The sequence below is a fragment of the Nicotiana tabacum genome, chromosome 24 (assembly GCF_000715075.1).
Source record: "Nicotiana tabacum cultivar K326 chromosome 24, ASM71507v2, whole genome shotgun sequence".
Classification (NCBI taxonomy): Eukaryota; Viridiplantae; Streptophyta; class Magnoliopsida; order Solanales; family Solanaceae; genus Nicotiana; species Nicotiana tabacum.
Window position 1 is genome coordinate 26626807 of NC_134103.1, and position 18987 is coordinate 26645793.

General features: G+C 36.3%; 2 protein-coding genes across 3 annotated transcripts; one reads left to right on the plus strand and one right to left on the minus strand.

Annotated features, from left to right (window-relative positions):
* The first annotated feature begins 5213 nt into the window (after positions 1-5213).
* On the plus strand, positions 5214-9762 carry LOC107790120 (2-oxoadipate dioxygenase/decarboxylase, chloroplastic/amyloplastic-like). 2 transcript variants are annotated; one of them, XM_016612024.2, is made up of 7 exons: positions 5214-5547; positions 6640-6789; positions 6896-7111; positions 7646-7773; positions 8033-8196; positions 8738-8892; positions 9473-9762. In XM_016612024.2, exons 1-7 carry the CDS (start codon positions 5305-5307, stop codon positions 9569-9571), a joined length of 1155 nt encoding a protein of 384 aa, XP_016467510.1. In that variant the 5' UTR covers positions 5214-5304; the 3' UTR covers positions 9572-9762. The 2 variants fall into 2 exon arrangements, with proteins under 2 accessions (XP_016467510.1, XP_016467511.1); XM_016612025.2 differs by having other exon boundaries at positions 5215-5547; positions 7646-7767.
* Positions 9763-11089: 1327 nt separating this feature from the next.
* Positions 11090-18319, minus strand: LOC107790121 (serine/threonine-protein kinase PBL34-like). Its single transcript, XM_016612027.2, has 6 exons — positions 17549-18319; positions 15665-15999; positions 15429-15564; positions 12267-12403; positions 12064-12187; positions 11090-11811 (listed from the first exon to the last, which is right to left on the minus strand). Exons 1-6 carry the CDS (start codon positions 17742-17744, stop codon positions 11291-11293), a joined length of 1449 nt encoding a protein of 482 aa, XP_016467513.1. The 5' UTR covers positions 17745-18319; the 3' UTR covers positions 11090-11290.
* Between the last annotated feature and the right edge of the window lie 668 nt (positions 18320-18987).

An 18987-nucleotide genomic window follows, 5' to 3' on the forward strand; every position in this document is an offset into this window, starting at 1 on the left:
CTCCTGAAGAGACCCAAGATCTGATTAGTTATGAGATTCCTGAAGAAATCAATGAACCCGAGACTCAAGTGAATGAGGAACTTTTAATAAGTTCTACTGGTGATGGGATTAATTTAAATCGATCTGAAATAGTGGTGGATAATATTTTTGCATATAATGTTGCACTTAACATTATGCAAGATAGTGAGAATCTTGAACCCCGATCTATCGAAGAATGTCGACAAAGATCTGATTGGCCAAAATGGCAAGAGTCAATTCAATCGGAATTGAAGTCACTTGCTAAAAGAGAGGTCTTTGGACCAGTAGTCCAAACACCTGCTGGTATAAAATCAGTTGGTCATAAATGGGTTTTTGTGCGAAAAAAGGAATGATAAAAATGAAGTTGAAAGATACAAGGCTCGCCTTGTTGCACACGGATTCTCACAACGACCTGGAGTGGATTATGAAGAAATATATTCACCCGTTATAGATGCCATAACATTTAGACAAAAGTGGGTTGCTCTAGTGGTGAGCACCCTCCACTTCCAACCAAGAGGTTGTGAGTTCGAGTCACCCCAAGAGCAAGGTGGGGAGTTCTTGGAGGGAGCGAGCCGAGGGTCTATCGGAAATAGCCTCTCTACCCCAGGGTAAGGGTAAGGTCTGCGTACACACTACCCTTCCCAGACCCCACTAGTGGGATTATACTGGGTTGTTGTTGTTGTTAACATTTCGATATCTCATCAGTTTAGCCTTACATGAAAGGCTTGAAATACATCTAATGGATGTGGTTACAGCTTATCTGTACGGGTCACTTGATAATGAAATTTACATGAAAATCCCTGAAGGATTTAAAATGCCTGAAGCATATTCAAAATCTCGGAAAATGTACTCAATCAGATTACAAAGATCTTTGTACGGTTTAAAACAATCTGGGCGCATGTGGTATAATCGCCTCAGTGAATATTTGCTGAAAGAAGGTTACATAAATGATGTTATTTGTCCATGTATTTTTATAAAGAAAATGGCTTCAGAATTTGTTATACTTGTTGTTTATGTTGATGACATAAATCTTGTTGGAACTCCAAAAGAGTTCCAAAAGACAATTGAATATCTTAAGAAAGAATTTGAGATGAAAGATCTTGGAAAGACAAAACTTTATCTTGATCTGCAAATTGAATATTTAGTAGACGAGATCTTTATTCATCAATCTGCCTATACAGAAAGGGTATTAAAACACTTTTACATGGACAAAGCGCACTCATTGAGTACACCAATGGTTGTTCGATCACTTGAAGTGAATAAAGATTTGTTCCGATCTCTAGAAGAGGATGAGGAACTCCTTGGTCCCAAAGTACCCTATCTCAGTGCAATTGTTACACTAATGTATCTTGCTAATGTTACAAGGCCTGACATAGCATTTTCACCTTCTCTTTTTTGCTTTCCCTGTCTCCTCCTCCTCTTCTTCGTCTTCTTTTTTTTATTCTTCTTCTTCTTCTTCTTCTTCTAACTGCATAGAGGGTAGGAGGAAAGGAAGTAGTAGAGGCTAGGATAATAGAGGAGGAGTATTGGAGAGAGAGAGAGAGAGAGAGAGAGAGAGAGAGAGAGGCGACTGGAGAGAGAATTGAGTGTGTTAGAAATAAAGAAAGAAATATTGTTCTTTAATACCGGGCTTAAGGATGAAAACTATTTTATAACTTAAGTACAATTTGGGTTGAATCGCGTAAGCACCTAAAATATGGGCCCAATTTGGTTGCTATGTTGGGCCAACTGATGAAGAGGGTAATTTTTTCAAAATAATTAGTTGGCGTAGCCACTTTTAGGCCATGCTCTTTTAGTTTGACTGCATTTTCAATGCATTGGAAACGTAGTCACTGGTGCGACTAAATTATATTTTTGCCCCCAACTAAAACATGAAACATAGCTCCAACAATTTATATCGGAATTCGAAGCCCCGAAAATATAATGATTCCTGTTTTAGCCTTTACTAGTGTAAAATCCAGGAACAATTTCTGGAGTTCAAAATAAGGTATCTGAAACAATGTGAAAGGATTGAAATTCCAATTATCATTACTGAGATTTGAATCTATAAAGGTTTGAACAAACCCCAGTAATCGTTGCTGGGGTTCGAACCCCAGTAATTATTGCTGGGTTTTGAACTAAAAAGAACATTTTCACCGATGGCACCTCTTTTAAACTCAAGATAATACCTTGGAGTTCAACTTATAGAAGTTAGAACTCAGTGATTGTGTCACGGAGTTCAAAATAAGGTACAATTACTGGTTTTTGAACCTATAAATATTTTAATTTCAATACAGTTTGCTGGAATTTTACCTTTAAAAGCTCTAAATCTAGTACCGTGTATTTTGAATTTCACTTATAGAGAATTTTTTGCAGTCAAGTATATTATGCTAGAATTTCACTAGTCTGATGTTCGAAATCCAGTAACAATTGTTGGAGTTGTTTAGTGTATTGGGGTAATTTTATTCAAAATATAGCCTTGTTTAAATGGAATGACTAAAGTCTAGTAACTTTTTAAATCATAGCTAAACGCTAATAGCAGGAGTAAAGTGGCTAATTACTAATATTACCCAATTTTTTCTTATCTATATATTTATATTTATATAAAGCAGGGCCAAAGAGTGCGTGTTGATGTGGCATCTCTAAAAACCTAGCAAACCTATTTATCTTTTATCTCCTTTTTCTTTTTTATTTTTTTTTAAAAGACTAAACAGTTTTACTTGAAGGGTCACAACTCACAATGGCAAGTAAACGACTATTGGTTTTGCTTCTGAAAGGTCACATTCAAATTAAGACTACCATTTAGGGTTCCCGTAAAAACGCTCTGGTATTTCAGTCATCCTCCAGTATCTACCTATGGAAAGTGTGAAAATCCTAAACAATGTCTCCTTATTCTTTCTTGAGTGGTATAAAATCAGTTGGTCATAAATGGGTTTTTATGCGAAAAAAGAATGATAAAAATAAAGTTGAAAGATACAAGGCTCGCCTTGTTGTACAAGGATTCTCACAACGACCTGGAGTCGATTATGAAGAAACATATTTACCCGTTATGGATGCCATAACATTTCGATATCTCATCAGTTTAGCCTTACGTGAAAGGCTTGAAATACATCTAATGGATGTGGTTACAGCTTATTTGTACGGGTCACTTGATAATAAAATTTACATGAAAATCCCTGAAGGATTTAAAATGCCTGAAGCATATTCAAAATCTTGGGAAATGTACTCAATCAGATTACAAGGATCTTTGTACGGTTTAAAACAATCTGGGCGCATGTGGTATAATCACCTCAGTGAATATTTGCTGAAAGAGGGTTACATATATGATGTTATTTGTCCATGTATTTTTATAAAGAAAATGGCTTCAGAATTTGTTATACTTGCTGTTTATGTTGATGACATAAATCTTGTTGGAACTCCAAAAGAGCTCCAAAAGGCAATTGAATATCTTAAGAAAGAACTTGAAATGAAAGATCTTGGAAAGAAAAAACTTTGTCTTGGTTTGCAAATTGAACATTTAGTAGACGGGATCTTTATCCATCAATCTGCCTATACAGAAAGGGTATTAAAACGTTTTTACGTGGACAAAGCGTACCCATTGAGTACACCAATGGTTGTTCGTTCACTTGAAGTGAATAAAGATTTGTTCCGACCTCCAGAAGAGGATGAGGAACTCCTTGGTCCCGAAGTACCCTCTCAGTGCAATTGGTGCACTAATGTATCTTGTTAATGCTAAAAGGCCTGACATAGCATTTTCTGTTAATTTACTTGCAAGATATAGTTCTTCTCCTACAAAGAGACATTGGAACGAGATTAAACATATATTGCGATATTTAAAGGGAACTCTTGATATGAGTTTATTTTATTCTAACAAAGGTAGTGCAAATCTTGTTGGTTATGCAAATGCAGGTTATTTATCTGATCCCCATAAAGCTAGATCTCAAACCAGGTACGTGTTTACATGTGGAGGTACTATCATATCATGGAGCTCTACAAAGAAATCTATTGTTTCTACTTCTTCAAATCATGCTGAAATAATAGCTATTCATGAAACAAGTAGGGAATGCGTATGGTTGAGATCAATAATTTATTTTATTCGAGAAAAATATGGTTTGGAATGTGAGAAAAGACCCACAATTTTATACGAAGACAATGCTGCATGCATAGCCCAATTGAAGGGAGGATTTATAAAAGGAGATAGAACAAAGCACATTTCACCAAAATTATTCTACACACACGATCTTCATAAAAATGATGACATTGATGTGCAACAAATCCGTTCAAGTGACAATCCGGCAGATTTATTCACTAAATCTTTACCAAGTTCAACTTTTGAGAAGATGGTATACAAGATTGGAATGCGGAGACTCAAATATTTGAAACAAGGTTTTCATCAGGGGGAGTAAAATACGCGATGTACTCTTTTTTCCTTACTAAGTTTTTTTTCCACATGATTTTCCTTATAAGTTTTTTAATGAGGCAGCTAGCAATGCGTATTACTAAATATGTGTACTCTTTTTCGTTTACTAGGATTTTTTCCCACAGGTTTTTTTCCTAGTAAGATTTTAACGAGGCACAATACCTTTTAATGAACATCCAAGGGGGAGTGTTATGAAAATAATTATATTGTGGATGTCCATTTATTACTCCGCTATAAATAATCTTTCTGAAGAAGATTATCCATTTAGTACTCTGTTGAAATTTATCTACATTCTACAAGCAACTGATGCATGCAGGTTACAAGCAGCTCAATGAAATGATTTGCAGCAGTTTCTTATTAAACAGGCATGTTGCAAGTAGCTCATGCAGGCAACTTACAAGCAGCTAAAGAAAAGCCTTGCAGTTGCTTCCTGAAAAGCCTCGCAACTGCTTCCTTTCTTCTATAAATAGAAGAATTTTCAGTTCATTATATACCTAAGTTTGAAATTTGAATAATATATCAGATTCTCTTTATACTTGTCTTTACTTTACGGTCTTTATTTTATAACAGATACAACATTTTTCCTAAGCTATCTTTTCAACTCACCTATTCTCCCACCCCCCACCCCACCCCCCCAAAAAAGAAAAGAGAATCCCTTTCTCGGATAAACATCGTACAAGGTTCTTTTTACATATAACTAGAAATATTGTGAGTCAATATTGTGTTTTGTGTTAATCCAAGACACGTGGAGATAGGTCCCAGTAGTTTCCTTTTATAACTGGAAACTACGTTGCCTGCTGACACAAACGTTACTCAATAGAACACTATAGAAAACAACACAACTTTTGGAACTTTGTTTCAATTGTAAACAAATTGTTTGATCAAAGATGTCCTCGATGATCAGATTCCCTTCTTCAATGTTTTCTCTCTATTCATCTTCTTCCTTTAAGTCATCACTTTTCCCTTCTAATTCTTCCCTTTTCCGTTTTGAGAATTCCAAGAATTCCTTATCTTCGAATGTAGTTTACCCTTTTTGGAACTCTAATTTTGCCATGGAAAATCGGAGTTTCTCAGTGCAATCTGCTTCTAAAACCCAAGATGAAGCTGTAGCCCAAGATTCTTCTTTTCAGGTAATCATTTCCCTATATATCCCTTTTGTTGTGTTTAATCATTGATTAGCTGTTGTTAATCATTTACTATGTGGGATAGTTATGAACTGTTTGTTCAATTGTGTGTTTCTGACAGACAAAAAGGAATTAAAAATTGTGTTGTACTTTGTTTGGACAGTTTCATCTATTATCTCTTAAAAAAGAACAAGTAAAAAAGAAAAAAGTGCAGCCCGATGCACTAAGTTCCCCTATGCGCGGGGTCTGGACTCGGGGTCCGGAAGTATCGGACACAAGCGCAGCCTTACCCTTGACCATAGCAGCAACTTTACCAGTTACGTCAAGGCTCCCTTCTCTGAGCCTTCTTAAAAAAGAACAAGTATTTAATTTATTATAGGTATGTAACACGTCGGCTTTTACTGAGCCGAGAGTCTATCGGAAACAACCTTTCCATCTTCACAAGGTAGTCCATCTTCACAAGGTAGGGGGTAAGGTACACACTACCTTCCCAGGCCCCTTTTGTGGGACTATACGGGGTTGTTTTTTGTTGTTGTTGTTGTTACTGTTGTTGTTACTATTGTTGTAACACGTCGCTTGAGATAAAATTAAAATGCAGAAACATGATCAATGAGGATTCATTATAGCCGGTCCAACTTGTTTGGGACTTTGGTAGTAGTTGTTGTTTGTATGTAACATTCCGCATAGAGGTGAAGCCAGGATTTGAAACTTTTGGGATTCTAGTCATTTTTGAGTTATTGGGTTTAAAATTAATAATTTGTACATAATCAATGGATTTTTAAGATAAATACAAAGTTTAAATTAGAGTTACTAGGTTCAGCCAAACTCGTGACGCGTATTCTAGCTCCGCCCCTGCTCTCGCGTACGGACCTAATTTCCTACTGATGAGTGGGCAAGACTTGAATCTATGTTTGTTATAATACTATTTCGGATTGGGCGTACCACTTTATATAAAAGCTTAAACTTTAAAAATATGCATATATGTATTTATTTGTTTATATATTTAAGTTTGCAACGCTATTTTCTTCTAATGCGATTTTTTGTTGATGGTATTGATTGACTAAAATTCTTGGACTTAATGTTCGAATGAGTATTCAGGGAAGTGAATCATTCTTTAGGAGTGTATTGGCGAGCATGGAAGAGGTATATCTGAATAAAAATCCCACTGCTAAGGCCATTTTGGAGCTAGTTCATTCTGCTGATGGTGATCGAATTTGCTATGATCATTTTGCATTTAGGACATTTGGGGTATGATAATTCTTCTTCAATTCTAGGACTGAAATGGAGTTCCGGGAAATGTTTATTTAGCATACTCATCACTACAAATTATTTATTTATTTATTTATTGCTGCAGGTTAATGGCCATGGCATTGATTCTATGTCAAAGTTCTTCTTGGATTTTGGTTACGAACAACGAGAAGAGTTGAGATTCCCTGCTAAGAAGTTGAAAGCTTTCTGGTTTTCTCCTCCTAAGGTTTCAACTTCCTGTCGTGGCAGTGGGATTAATGGGCCGTTGCCAAGAATATTTATATCAGAACTTCTTGTTGATCAACTGAGTCCAGAAGCTCAGGTTTTTCATCAGCTTGTTGCTTTACATAATTTTTTTGTATGCTTAACTGAACAAAATCATTGTCTTATGGATGAATTTCACATTTCAAAAGTTTGGTGCTTTTGTAGTAAGATATTAGTATATTACTCATGAATTTTCGTCCCTTTTGCTTCTCAATTGTTGATTTAATTGAATGTTGGATTCGAACCAAATATTAGATTAAAATAAAGCTAAGGAAGGGAGTATAGTTCAGAAAGTTTTGCAGTTGCACTGATTTTAGTAGTTCTGATCTCGTGTTTGATGATAGCTTTTCCAGTGGAGTTATGTTTTAACTTGGTAGCTGACTTGCTTTAATTGTTCTTGAATGTGTTCCGAACTCCAAATATGATATGACATAGTCAACACCCTCAGACATTTCAGTTCCTCACAACCTCTCAGAAGTAGAGAGATAACTTTCTTTTTTATCCGTATTAACCCCTATGTTTCTCTAGCTCTTGACTTCCAAATAATTTATGTCAAATTTCGAATTACATGAGTCTTCTTCTTTGCTTGCAGGATATAATTAAAAAATACACTGACATCTCTCGGTGCGGAAAAGAGTATGCAGCACTTGCAAGTGCATTTGGGACTTTGACATGGAAAAAACCCATGTATTCTGAATTTCAACAACTGGCTAAGTACTGGTCATTGTCCTCCACGTTTTAATTTCATATTGAACTCTAAATGTCCCGTGCTAGATCATGGATCAAAATGAATAATGATGTCTCAATAAATTGTATCTTACTATTGTCATTCAAATTGCGGTAATAATATTTTCATCTCTAGCAGAATTAGTACCTCTTTACTTTTTAACAACCAACTGAACTATTAGGATGCTAATTTTCACGAGCAACATTGCTAAATTAATTATTGTTATTTCTATGGTGATTGTTGAATTACCAGGGAGAGTGAGTATGCTGCCTGGACCCTTGTCAATGGATATGCATTGAATCATGTTACCATATCTACCCACCGGTTGACATCAAGTCTGAGAAGCATCAGAAATCTGAATCAATTCATTGAGAAAAATGGTTTCAATTTGAACTCTGAAGGGGGTGTTCTAAAGGGTTAGTACGGAGTAACTTTGATGTAAACCTGCAATTAGTAATATTGCCTGCTACTGCATCGTGTCATATATAATGCACTCACGTAAACGCTGATTATACCATTTTTAAGTTCAGGGTGACTGTTGTTCCACTTGAACTTATAGTTAACAATTTCTTTGAAATCTGAATTCTAGGTTTAATCAGGATGTATAGACTGTAGATTAGCAGAAGTAGGAAGATTACAGTGCTTGCTTATTAACATGTCATGCTATAATCTCTAAACTTCGTGGAAACTAGTTTGTCAATATGGGTTTGAAGGACAAAAATCTTCGTGTATCTGTTAGGTACATCAATGAATGAAATCCAGGTTGAAGAGTTTCACCTCAGTAACTTATTGCTCATCATATTTTTGAGTATACAACACATGTACTGGTTTGAGATTATCCATTTTCTTCAGAAGAATTTGTTTATTTTGAAATCTTATTCTTTTAAGTGAAAAATTATTATTTTTTAAATGGTCACTGGATATCGCTAAGTTTTGACTTATTCTCTTCCTCGCCAGTGAGCCCTGATGGTCTTCTGTTGCAAAGTTCAACTGTAGCAGATTCCACTTCTTTCGAATTTTCAGACGGCATTACGGAAGCAGTCCCTTGTTCATACATTGAATTTGCTGAGCGACTTGTACTGCCACAATATAAAGATTTGCCCCCGGAAGAGGTTAGTTCTCGTTATTCATCAACTTTCTTGCATATTTCTCTGTAGTAAAAGCAATAAATAATTAAGTTGGAGTTGGTGCTTCCACCACCTGTTTATAAACTGTATGTATTTAATATTTTCCATTGCACCAAAAAAAGAAAGTCATTCTATACAACACATTAGATTAATATATAGTAATTACTTGTAAAATTTTGCAAGATAAAACAGAGGAATGGCAATGTAATTGAATAAAAGGCTACTTGTTGTTCAATCTTAAAGTGGGAAACCTTGCCTGTTGAGTTGAAACATCAACTCTTATGATTGAATTCTATCACATGTTTATTGTAATCTCCTAATTTAAAGTGATCTCGAGGTTTTGGTTCTATGATTGGAGCTAAACAAAATTATTGGCGTTGCCTGTCGCATAGTGACATTTGTTCTAGTTTCAACCGTATGGGAATATTAAGATTTAATGCTGCCTGCTTTCAACCATTTGGTAACTTTAAGATGTAGCTTGAATGTAAACTAGACTTTTGCATTTTGAAGAAGCGCCTCCTTTTTACTCACTAATGTGATGAACTATATTTTGATACTTGCTTAGGTTGAGGAGTTTCACAGACGGGACGGGTTTGAGGTTGGAAATGCTGACAAGATATTTGAAAGTACATCGAAGGATCAGTTAACCCGTCGTGCTGCATGAGGAAGAGTGCTAAATTAGTTGAATATTTTGACTGTATGAGCTAATTCTTGGCATGTTCAGCTGGAAGATTAATCCAAAGTTAACTGTTGGAAGATGATATTGTAGCTCTGAAGTGTATAATCTGATCTTCTGTAACTATTTAAAAGAATAAAATTACTGTACAATAAAGTGCAATACATGATTTTGAGTCATCTCCATTTTTACCATCACATATTTCCTTTGACATAAGCCTTAAATCAGGAAAATTACTAAGACATGATTTACCATTTTCAGAAACTTGGATGAATAAGCTCAACTTTAGTTGTGGATATTAACTATATTATTGAACAATCAACACCCAATATTCATATGGACTGAGCAAAGATGAAGTCCATCTTATGCTTTTTCCCTAACAAATTCTTGAAAGAGACAACATATAATTAAGGTACTTTCAAACATGAATCAGCGACCAAGGTTTTTACCTTGGTTTTTGAGTAGGGAGGGAAATGTGTACACAGACCTTATCCCTACCTTATGAAGTTAGAGAGACTGGTTTTTGAAAAGAATTATCTCAGGTTTTCCGTTAGTGCGCTCCGGAAAGAAGGAGCAAAGGCGAAAAAGCTCAAGTGATTTTCCCTTGACTACTGTCAGGCCAGGGAAGATAACTGCATAACCTAGGGAATACAACTCCATAAGAGCGAGAAAGTACGGGGATAGAAAGAATCACACGATTCCCTATCGTGATAGAAGCAACAATAGGATAGGAGTGCACAGGTTCGCAACTGGACTCTTCTCTGACTAGAAGAGCTGCGCCTAAGACTCTGAAGCGAAGGGAGGTGGTCCCGAGCCTTGCCTATATGGCTATATATAGAGAGTATAATAAATTTTGGTGAAGATCCCAGTTGTGTAGTCTATAAGGCGAAGATGGAAAGTTAACACACAAGTGTAAAGTCCTCCACTCTTCGATCAAAAGGCTTAAGAACTCACTATCCAAATTGAATCTTTTCAAAGGAATCAGATGCATGAGCCTGGATAGTTTGTGGAAGTGAACACCACAACACCATGAGAGAAAAAATGCTAGTAGTTGGTAATTTAATCCATGAATTATGTGTGCTTATCTTGGCAGAATCAACATTGTAATCCTATCTTTATGTTTGTTTTTCCTTCTTATTTCTTTTTTAAAGGTGGTATTGGAGTTAACTATTGCGCGCCTCAATCATTCCGTCAGGTACCTATTACCTCCCACCGGCATAAGTACTAGATAACTCTATCCATCCAAATTTAGACGGATGAGCAAATCTGATAACGGAAACCACTTTATTGGATGAAATACTCCACGGTTAACAATATTCTGCTTTTTATTATTTCCTTTTCCCTTTACTTTTTCTTTTCCAAGACATGGGAGAGAGAGAGAGAGAGAGAGAGAGAGAGAGAGAGAGAGAGAGAGAGAGAGAGAGAGAGAGAGAGAGAGAGAGAGAGAGAGAGAGAGAGAGAGAGAGAGAGAGAGAGAGAGAGAGAGAGAGATGGATAGCTATTCTTCTCCATGGACTTGAGCTCTGCTTACAATACATTCTTTTCAAGTGGGAGTTCAGCATTTTCAAAGATCACAACTTAAATAAATTGTGTACTCCTTCCCATTTGCCAGTCATCCAATGACAAATAGGGGGGATAAAATATATTCATAGCTAGTGGAGGAGAAAAGAAAAAGAATGGTAGAAACAGATAATTGCCAATCCAATACTAAGTTTTGCCATTTGGTTTTGGTGAATTCTGAGGAAACTGATGATGGTATGGAGAAGCATGAGAACCATTTGGAATTGAAAGACTTCTAGGATGTTGTTGTCCATTCCTCGAGAACGATCCTTGTGTTCTAACACCGTTTCTAGTACTTGGACTTGATCCAACTCGGTCTGCTTGCATTGTCTGAAAATAGTAGGATGAGCTGGCCATGTCTTTAAGATTTGGCAACGGCTTCAAAGCTTCAACTACTTCGCTCATCATAGGCCTAGCTTTGGGATCACGGCTAAGGCAGCGAGCAGCCAACTGCGCAGCTTTCTGAGCACCTTTTATAGAAAAATGTCCTTCGAGTCTAGGATCTACCAATCTGTAAAACCTTCTTCTTTCACCTAGATGAGGCCGCGCCCACTCAACAAGGTTGTGTTCCCCATTTGGCCGGTTCTTGTCCATCGATCTTCTACCTGTTATCATTTCAAGTAGAACTACACCAAAACTGTAGACGTCACTCTTTGACGTAAGATGCCCTGAGACATAATCAGTAAGATGTACTTATTAGCCATCCTTTGGAAGTTTTAGCCAACAATATCAAACACATTGAAAATTCAATTGTGATTTGGGTCATGGAGCTGTACGGAAAGGTATTCGGAAGCAAAAAAAACAGTGTAAAAACGATTTGCAGTTTCGATCAGAATAGCATCCAACTAGTTTAACTTGAGGTGACACATAATAATTGATGAAGTCGAGTCAACCATATGGGTAACTATTGTATGAAGTACCTGTCATCACATACTCAGGAGCTGCATAACCATATGTTCCCATGACACGAGTGGAAACATGTGTCTTGTCACCCTCAGGACCATCTTTGGCGAGGCCAAAATCAGAAAGTTTCGCATTGTAATCCTGAGAGAGAGAGAGGGAGAGTAATTAGAAAATTCAAAGGGTTAAGATCTTTTCTTTTTTCCAATATATTCAAACATACCGCATCTAGTAGAATGTTGGATGTTTTGAAATCGCGGTATATTACTGGTCTTTCTGCTTCCTCATGAAGAAAAGCAAGACCTTTGGCAGCACCCAGAGCTATTTTCATACGGATAGACCAAGGAAGAGGCATGGATCCTGCACAAATTCTTTATTAGCAGAGAATGGTGATCATACAGATTTTCTGCAGAAAGTACAATATATTAACATAAAGATTTGCACTAAAATTTCACAAAACTAGTGTGCACTATCACTACACTTCATTCAGACTGCAAAAATTATAAAAGCCTAAATCTTTTGGCTATTCCAACAAGCATGCTCAAACAAAAACCAGGAAACATAAGTATGATATCATTTATCTTCCCATGAAACACCAACCCTCGCCACCCCCAACCCCAACAATTTCATTTTCCTGTCCATCCCAAATAAATTGATGGCTACTAATGGCTGAACCACCTCCATCTAAAAAAAGCTCCTGCATTGCATCTCAAAAAGAAAGATATACAGATTACTAGTATCTAACAATGATCAAGACTTTTAGCAAGTTCATAGGAAATTGAACCCCAAGTCAAATGCTAAATCTTGTGTAACTACTATTGTTCCTTTTAGAAAGAGAACCCAAGTCCAGATACCCAGTTTTAGTTGTCTGGCAGACTGGCACGTAGCAAAACATTACCGATACCATCTCCACTTAGTTTTCCTAGAGTTTTGGGCTAGGCCAAGCCTATTGATCAAGATGTTTGACTCTGTTGTCTTTTCTTTCTTCAATCGTTATGTTTCCAGGTGGGATCATTAATCTCTAGAATTGAACATCACCCAACATAAAAACCTTTCTCAAAGTACAAGATCTCTTTTTTTAATAATCATGATGTCCGGGCCAGCTTGCGCGCACTAGTGTTATCAAAGGCGAAAAGCACAAAAAAGCTCTAAGGTCCGTTGGGGCTTTAAGCGCAAAGCGCAAATAAAGCGTGAGCTTTAATGAAAAAAGGCGCAACTGGAGAAAAAGTAAAAATATGTATATGTAGTCCAAGACTAATAATTATAACCATGAATAACAAATATATGGACAAAGAAATTGAAAAACATTTATGATAAAGTGAAATAATTGTTTAATGTCGTATTTTCATGATTACACTCATTGGCAAGGAATAGTATGCCTTAGAGCCTTGATGCGATACTAAAGCGCCCACAAGGCGACGCGAAGTACTCAACATGTTTTGAGCCTCGCTTCAGGGCTTAAGCGCGCCTTTGACAACACTAGCGCGTACCTCGACTAATTTTACAGGATACCAGCTACCTCCTAGCAATAAGTACCAGGTAACTCTGTCCACCAAGGCTTGGATAAATGAGAAGAAATTACATAAATGAGAGGGTGATCTTGTACTTTGAGAAAGGCTTTTATGTTGGGTGCTACAGGATCTCTTTTTTTCCATGATCCCAGTTGGTACACATCTCCTCCTTCCTCTTTTCTCCCTATCTGCGGGTGTTGCTGCCTTGACCCTTTCTCGCCATCTCAAGCTCAGCCACCACAACCCTACTCCCAAATGTCCCTCAAATTAGCCCCCCCCCCCCCTTCTCTCCACACACACACACACACTCACTCGCTCAATTACAGTATATCTCACGGCCTTCATCATCAACCACAATGTCTTAGCTCAAATCCTCTCTTTTAAATTAGCTTGTCAACTTGACTTGTCAGCATTGGCAAGAATCAACAGCAACAAAGTGTAATTCTTAGTAAACAATTTTTCTACCATTTTATAGGACCAAACAAAAGTGGAACCTTGGCGTAACTGGTAAAGTTGTTGTCATGTGATCAGGAAGTCACAGGTTCAAGCTCTGGAAACAGCCTCTTGCAGAAATGCAGGGTAAGGCTGCGTACGATAAACTCTTGGGGTCCTGCCCTTCCCCGGACCCCGCGAGCTTAGTGCACCGGGCAGCCCTTTTTTATAAGACCAAACACTAACAACACAAGATAAATCTTCAATCAAGCTTCTATGTCCTACCAAATCAACCTTGACATATTTTTCTTCCTGTCTTGAAACAATGGTATTTAAACCTACCAAATGTATGTAGGACTACCAGAACAAATAAGTTTATAGATTCAAATAACAAAGGCAGACTATAAAGTTCCTTGCATAATTTCTTGGCAGATATCCTATAGGTCCTTGAGCTCCCCATGGCTTTAATTAGGGACTAAAATGTGCAAGAAAATCTGACTACTCAACTAATCCGATCCTCACTTTTATAGACAATCTGGCATCAGTTCAATTTCGGAACAGAAAATGTGTAATGATCTGATTCTGACATCAATGGTCGCCTTGCTAATGTGGAAAAGCCCATATACCATTTGGATTTCAAAATTTACAGGGCTTAATTGCATTATATCATAAGAAATTTTCTATTAGAAAGAAATAAATTTGTCACAACCTATATTTATGGATAGCTACAGAGCTTAAAGAGAAGACAGTCTTGGCGTAACTGGTAAAGTTGTTGCCATGTGACCAGGAGGTCACGGTTTCAAGCCGTGGAAACAGCCTCTTGCAAAAATGCAGGGTAAGGCTGCATATAATAGACCCTTGTGGTCCGGCCCTTTCCCGGACCCTGCGTATAGCGTAAGCTTAGTGCACCAGGCTGCCCCTTTTGTTTTAAGAGAGCTTAAAGAGAATTCAAGTTCTATTCGGCAGGTAGAAACCTTATAGAATTAAAGCAATGCTCACAAACAATGCCAACATGGTGCACATTAATAGTTGGTTTCACTTACCCTTCCAAGATTAACTAGTGCATTCACAAGAATCGTTTAGCAATACGGAGTTATGAACACCACATCTTTCAAGTAGTAAAACGGAAAACACATCTTTCAAGAAGATCCACCATTAAATATTTTTCCTTGTATATTAATTACTACTTCCTCAGTTTCAATTTAGATGAGGTAGTTTGACTCGGCACTGAGTTTAAGAAAAAAAAACTTTTGAAACTTGTGGTCTTAAAAGCTCAAGGGGTTAAAAAAAGGGCAATATGAAGAGTTTAAAGTTGAATTATTTCCAATTTAGAAATGTGTCATTCTTTTTTAAACGGACTAATAAGGAAAGTATGCCATCTAAATTGAAACAGAGGAGTATTGATTATTTTGGGAATATAAAAATTAAGGTTAGTTACATACTTCTGAATAGATGATTTTCCAAGCTTCCTCGAGGCATAAATTCGTAAACTAACAGCCTCTGATCATCTTCAATACAATACCCGATCAGTTTGACCAAATTCGGATGAACGAGATCACCAAGGAAATTTACTTCAGCCTGCCAAAGGGGATACACTTAATGTAAAACGAAAACTGAAAATAAGAAAAAGACAAATACAGAATTAAGGTTTTATAAATAAATGAAGAGAGCATCAAACCAGCCATTCTTTGTGACCCTGAAGTCCATCATGGTTTAGAGTTTTCACAGCAACAGTAAGCCCTGTCCCTGGTTTAACCGGTGCTGTCCCATTCTCTTCAATCCAACCCTTGAAGACGCAGCCAAAACCCCCTTCGCCAAGAAGGGATTCTGGTCTGAAGTTTCTTGTTGCCATCTTCAAATCATTAAATGCAAACTTTCGAAGCCGAGAAGAGACTTTAAGTTCCTCTTCAAGTTTGGAGGTGGATGAATTACTTTCAGCATTACTAGTAGTTGTAGATGAAATAATTGGAGCAACGGGTTGATCTCTGCTTGTGTCATTAGTAGATTTACTTTCTGCAAACAATGATGCAAGAAGTTAGAATATAGGCAGATATATTATTTTAAATACAAAGATAAGAAGTTAAAGTGTGTCAGTTTTTGCCTAAAATAAAGGGTTTAAACGATAATAATAGCTACAAGTGTACAAGTAGTCCAACAAAAAATAAGTCCACAAAGGTATCAGTAATTTATTGATCCGTTATCATAATATCAAGAGATCTTTGTCTTCAACTAAGAAAATGGATATTGGACCTAACTCAAACCCAAAAGCTAGCTCATAAAGTGAATTATCCAAAACCTTATGTTTTTTGTCGAAGACCTTAAAAAGAGATAACAACTCATTCCCTCAAAAAACCCACCCTTATTCCAAGAACTGAACATTTGAAGCATGGACATAACAAGGGCGCATAACATTGGAAAACACAACAATAGTAATGGGTGTGGTATTGATGTAATGATAAGAAAATGGACAATGAACCTAACTCAACCCAAAAAATAAAATAAAAAAATAGCTCATATGGTGAGAATTATAAGAAGACAACAGTTCATTCCCTTAACCAATGTGGAATACTCTGACATAATGAAACAAATTTGCTTTTTTTTGTAGATGCTAAGAGTGCTCTAATTTGCATTATTGAAACAAGCTACATAAACAGAGAAGATATTAACTTCTATTGCAACCAAAATAGTCCTCATACTGTGGGCAAGTGTTAGCATCACTAACTTCTCTCTCTCGGTATAATTTTACAACCAGACTTGGCAAGACTCAAATGAACACCAAAAGGCAAGAACCCAAAGATTGATACAATTGAGGGTTTTAAAGAAGGACTCAGATGAAGTGAAAAGACAAGAACCCAAAGACTAAGACAACAGGGGTGCTAATGAATCCTGAAATCAGTTGTAAATTCTCTCATTCATTAGATAATTACTGCCCGTGCTAGAAAGTTATATTCACAAAGAATAAGGATGAAATTTTATACAAAAGAACCGGGTATTGTTTCCTTTATTCCCGCAGGTAGGTGATTGCAAATTAAGAGGCTCTTTCCGTTTCACATTATACAAGTTAATTTTTGGCTATTGAATTAGACCCTCCACATGCGAACATGAAGGTAAGGAATACTCAACCACACGACAAGTATAAGCTGCTTAGTTGCAACAGCATTTAAATGCAAATATGAACATTATCACCCTAACAACAAATGTACCTTTGCAGCGAAAGGTTTAACAGAAGTTCCTGTGTTTTACTCTAGGAAGGCTTCTAGCAATTTTCCAAATTCAGCAGTCATTCTTTAGATTGCCCCCCTTATAACCCTTTTGAGTTAACATCATCAACTACTACCAATACAAGAAATATGTGCAAGCCAACCTTCCACTTCTGTTAATTGACCAAACTCAAGGCATTTCACTAGATAAAAGCATGAGACTAACACTTCAATAACCAAAAGACATGCTCTTGGTTCTAAGATAACTTTCTTCAAAGAATCCAAAGAAAAAAAGGGCAATTAGAATTCCAAATCATTAATTTTTTCATGCAACTTTCTACAGAGTGAGTTAAAAGTGTTACCACAGTTGGTGCTGCTGATGCCACTGATGGAGCTATCAACTTTAGATCTTGAAGAAATACAGCAACCAATAAACCACAACTTAGTCCAACATCCAGTCGTTTCCTCTTCAGCAACTTCTTTATTCTTCTTCTTCCCCTTTGATTTCCCTACATCCCAAGACTCCCTTTTTACACCATCATCACTAGGTAATCCCATATTTTCAATCCCTAAAATCAAACTCAGATATCATTAAAACCAAACCAAGACACCAACTCTCAACCCCACCTCCCTCATCCAACCCCCTCAGCCTAAAAAAAATGTCAATTTTTCTCTAACCTATACCCTAAAATCTCCAAAAATCCCTAAAAATAAAACAAATAACTGAAAACCCAGTTCCCTAAATCACCCCAAAAAGTAAATACACAAACCCAGAAGACAAAAAAAAATCCAAAAAATCCCTCCTTTTTCAGACCCAAATTTCCAAGAAACTCAGAAGAAGAAAGAAAAGTAACAAACAGATGAAACAGCTCAAACCCAGCTGAAAAAATCAAGCAAATATGAGATTAAAAATCTACAAAAGAGCTAACTTTGATTCAGATCACATGCCCTTATTCTTGACCTTTAAAAGCAGAGAAGTTATAGCACCAAATACTGTGCAAAGCAAAGCTGAAATCAGATAATAATCCCACTTCAAAAAAGTGCAAACCCCAAAAATGTCTGCTCCCTTAAAGATATTGAAATCTCAACAAAAGACTCAAATATGCTGAGTGCTGACCAGTTCTTGGCTTCTCAATAGGAAAAAGTAAAAAGGAAAAAGAAATATACAAAAAATTTGATATTTTATATATTTCACCACAGTATATTTTATTTCTAATGTAGAATATATGTTTTGGTGTGGTATTATATTAGGAGCATACAATTAAGTGTTAATAGCACTTTTGGTCCTTCAATTATTAATAAATTTTGATTTTAATCCTTCTGAATGTCTGAATAAGTACGTTTAACTTTTAATAAATTAAAACAAGTATTTTTTATTTCTTTATTTGTGAATATTTATAATATATCATTATCAACTATTCTATCGCTTAATTACCCTTGTGTTATATTAAACTTGTATAATTACTTTATTTTTAGCAATATTATAATTTTAAAAATAATTCAAATATAATATATTTATGTCATCCCACTGCAAGTTGTATTAGTCTTATACAATCAGATTAACAGTCATTCACTATAAAAATCAATTTTTTCTCGGAAACCGATTTCTTATGTTATACTATATATGTGTCCTCTATAACATCACTTCACCATAACATCCAAAAAATATCTTAACAAACATGACTGTTATAGAGAGGTTTAACCGTAGTACTTTTTTTTGTAGGGCTATATTCCTACATGTTATTTCTTTCGCTTCAGTTATTTTACTATATTGTTGTTGTTATTATATCGTTATTGTTAC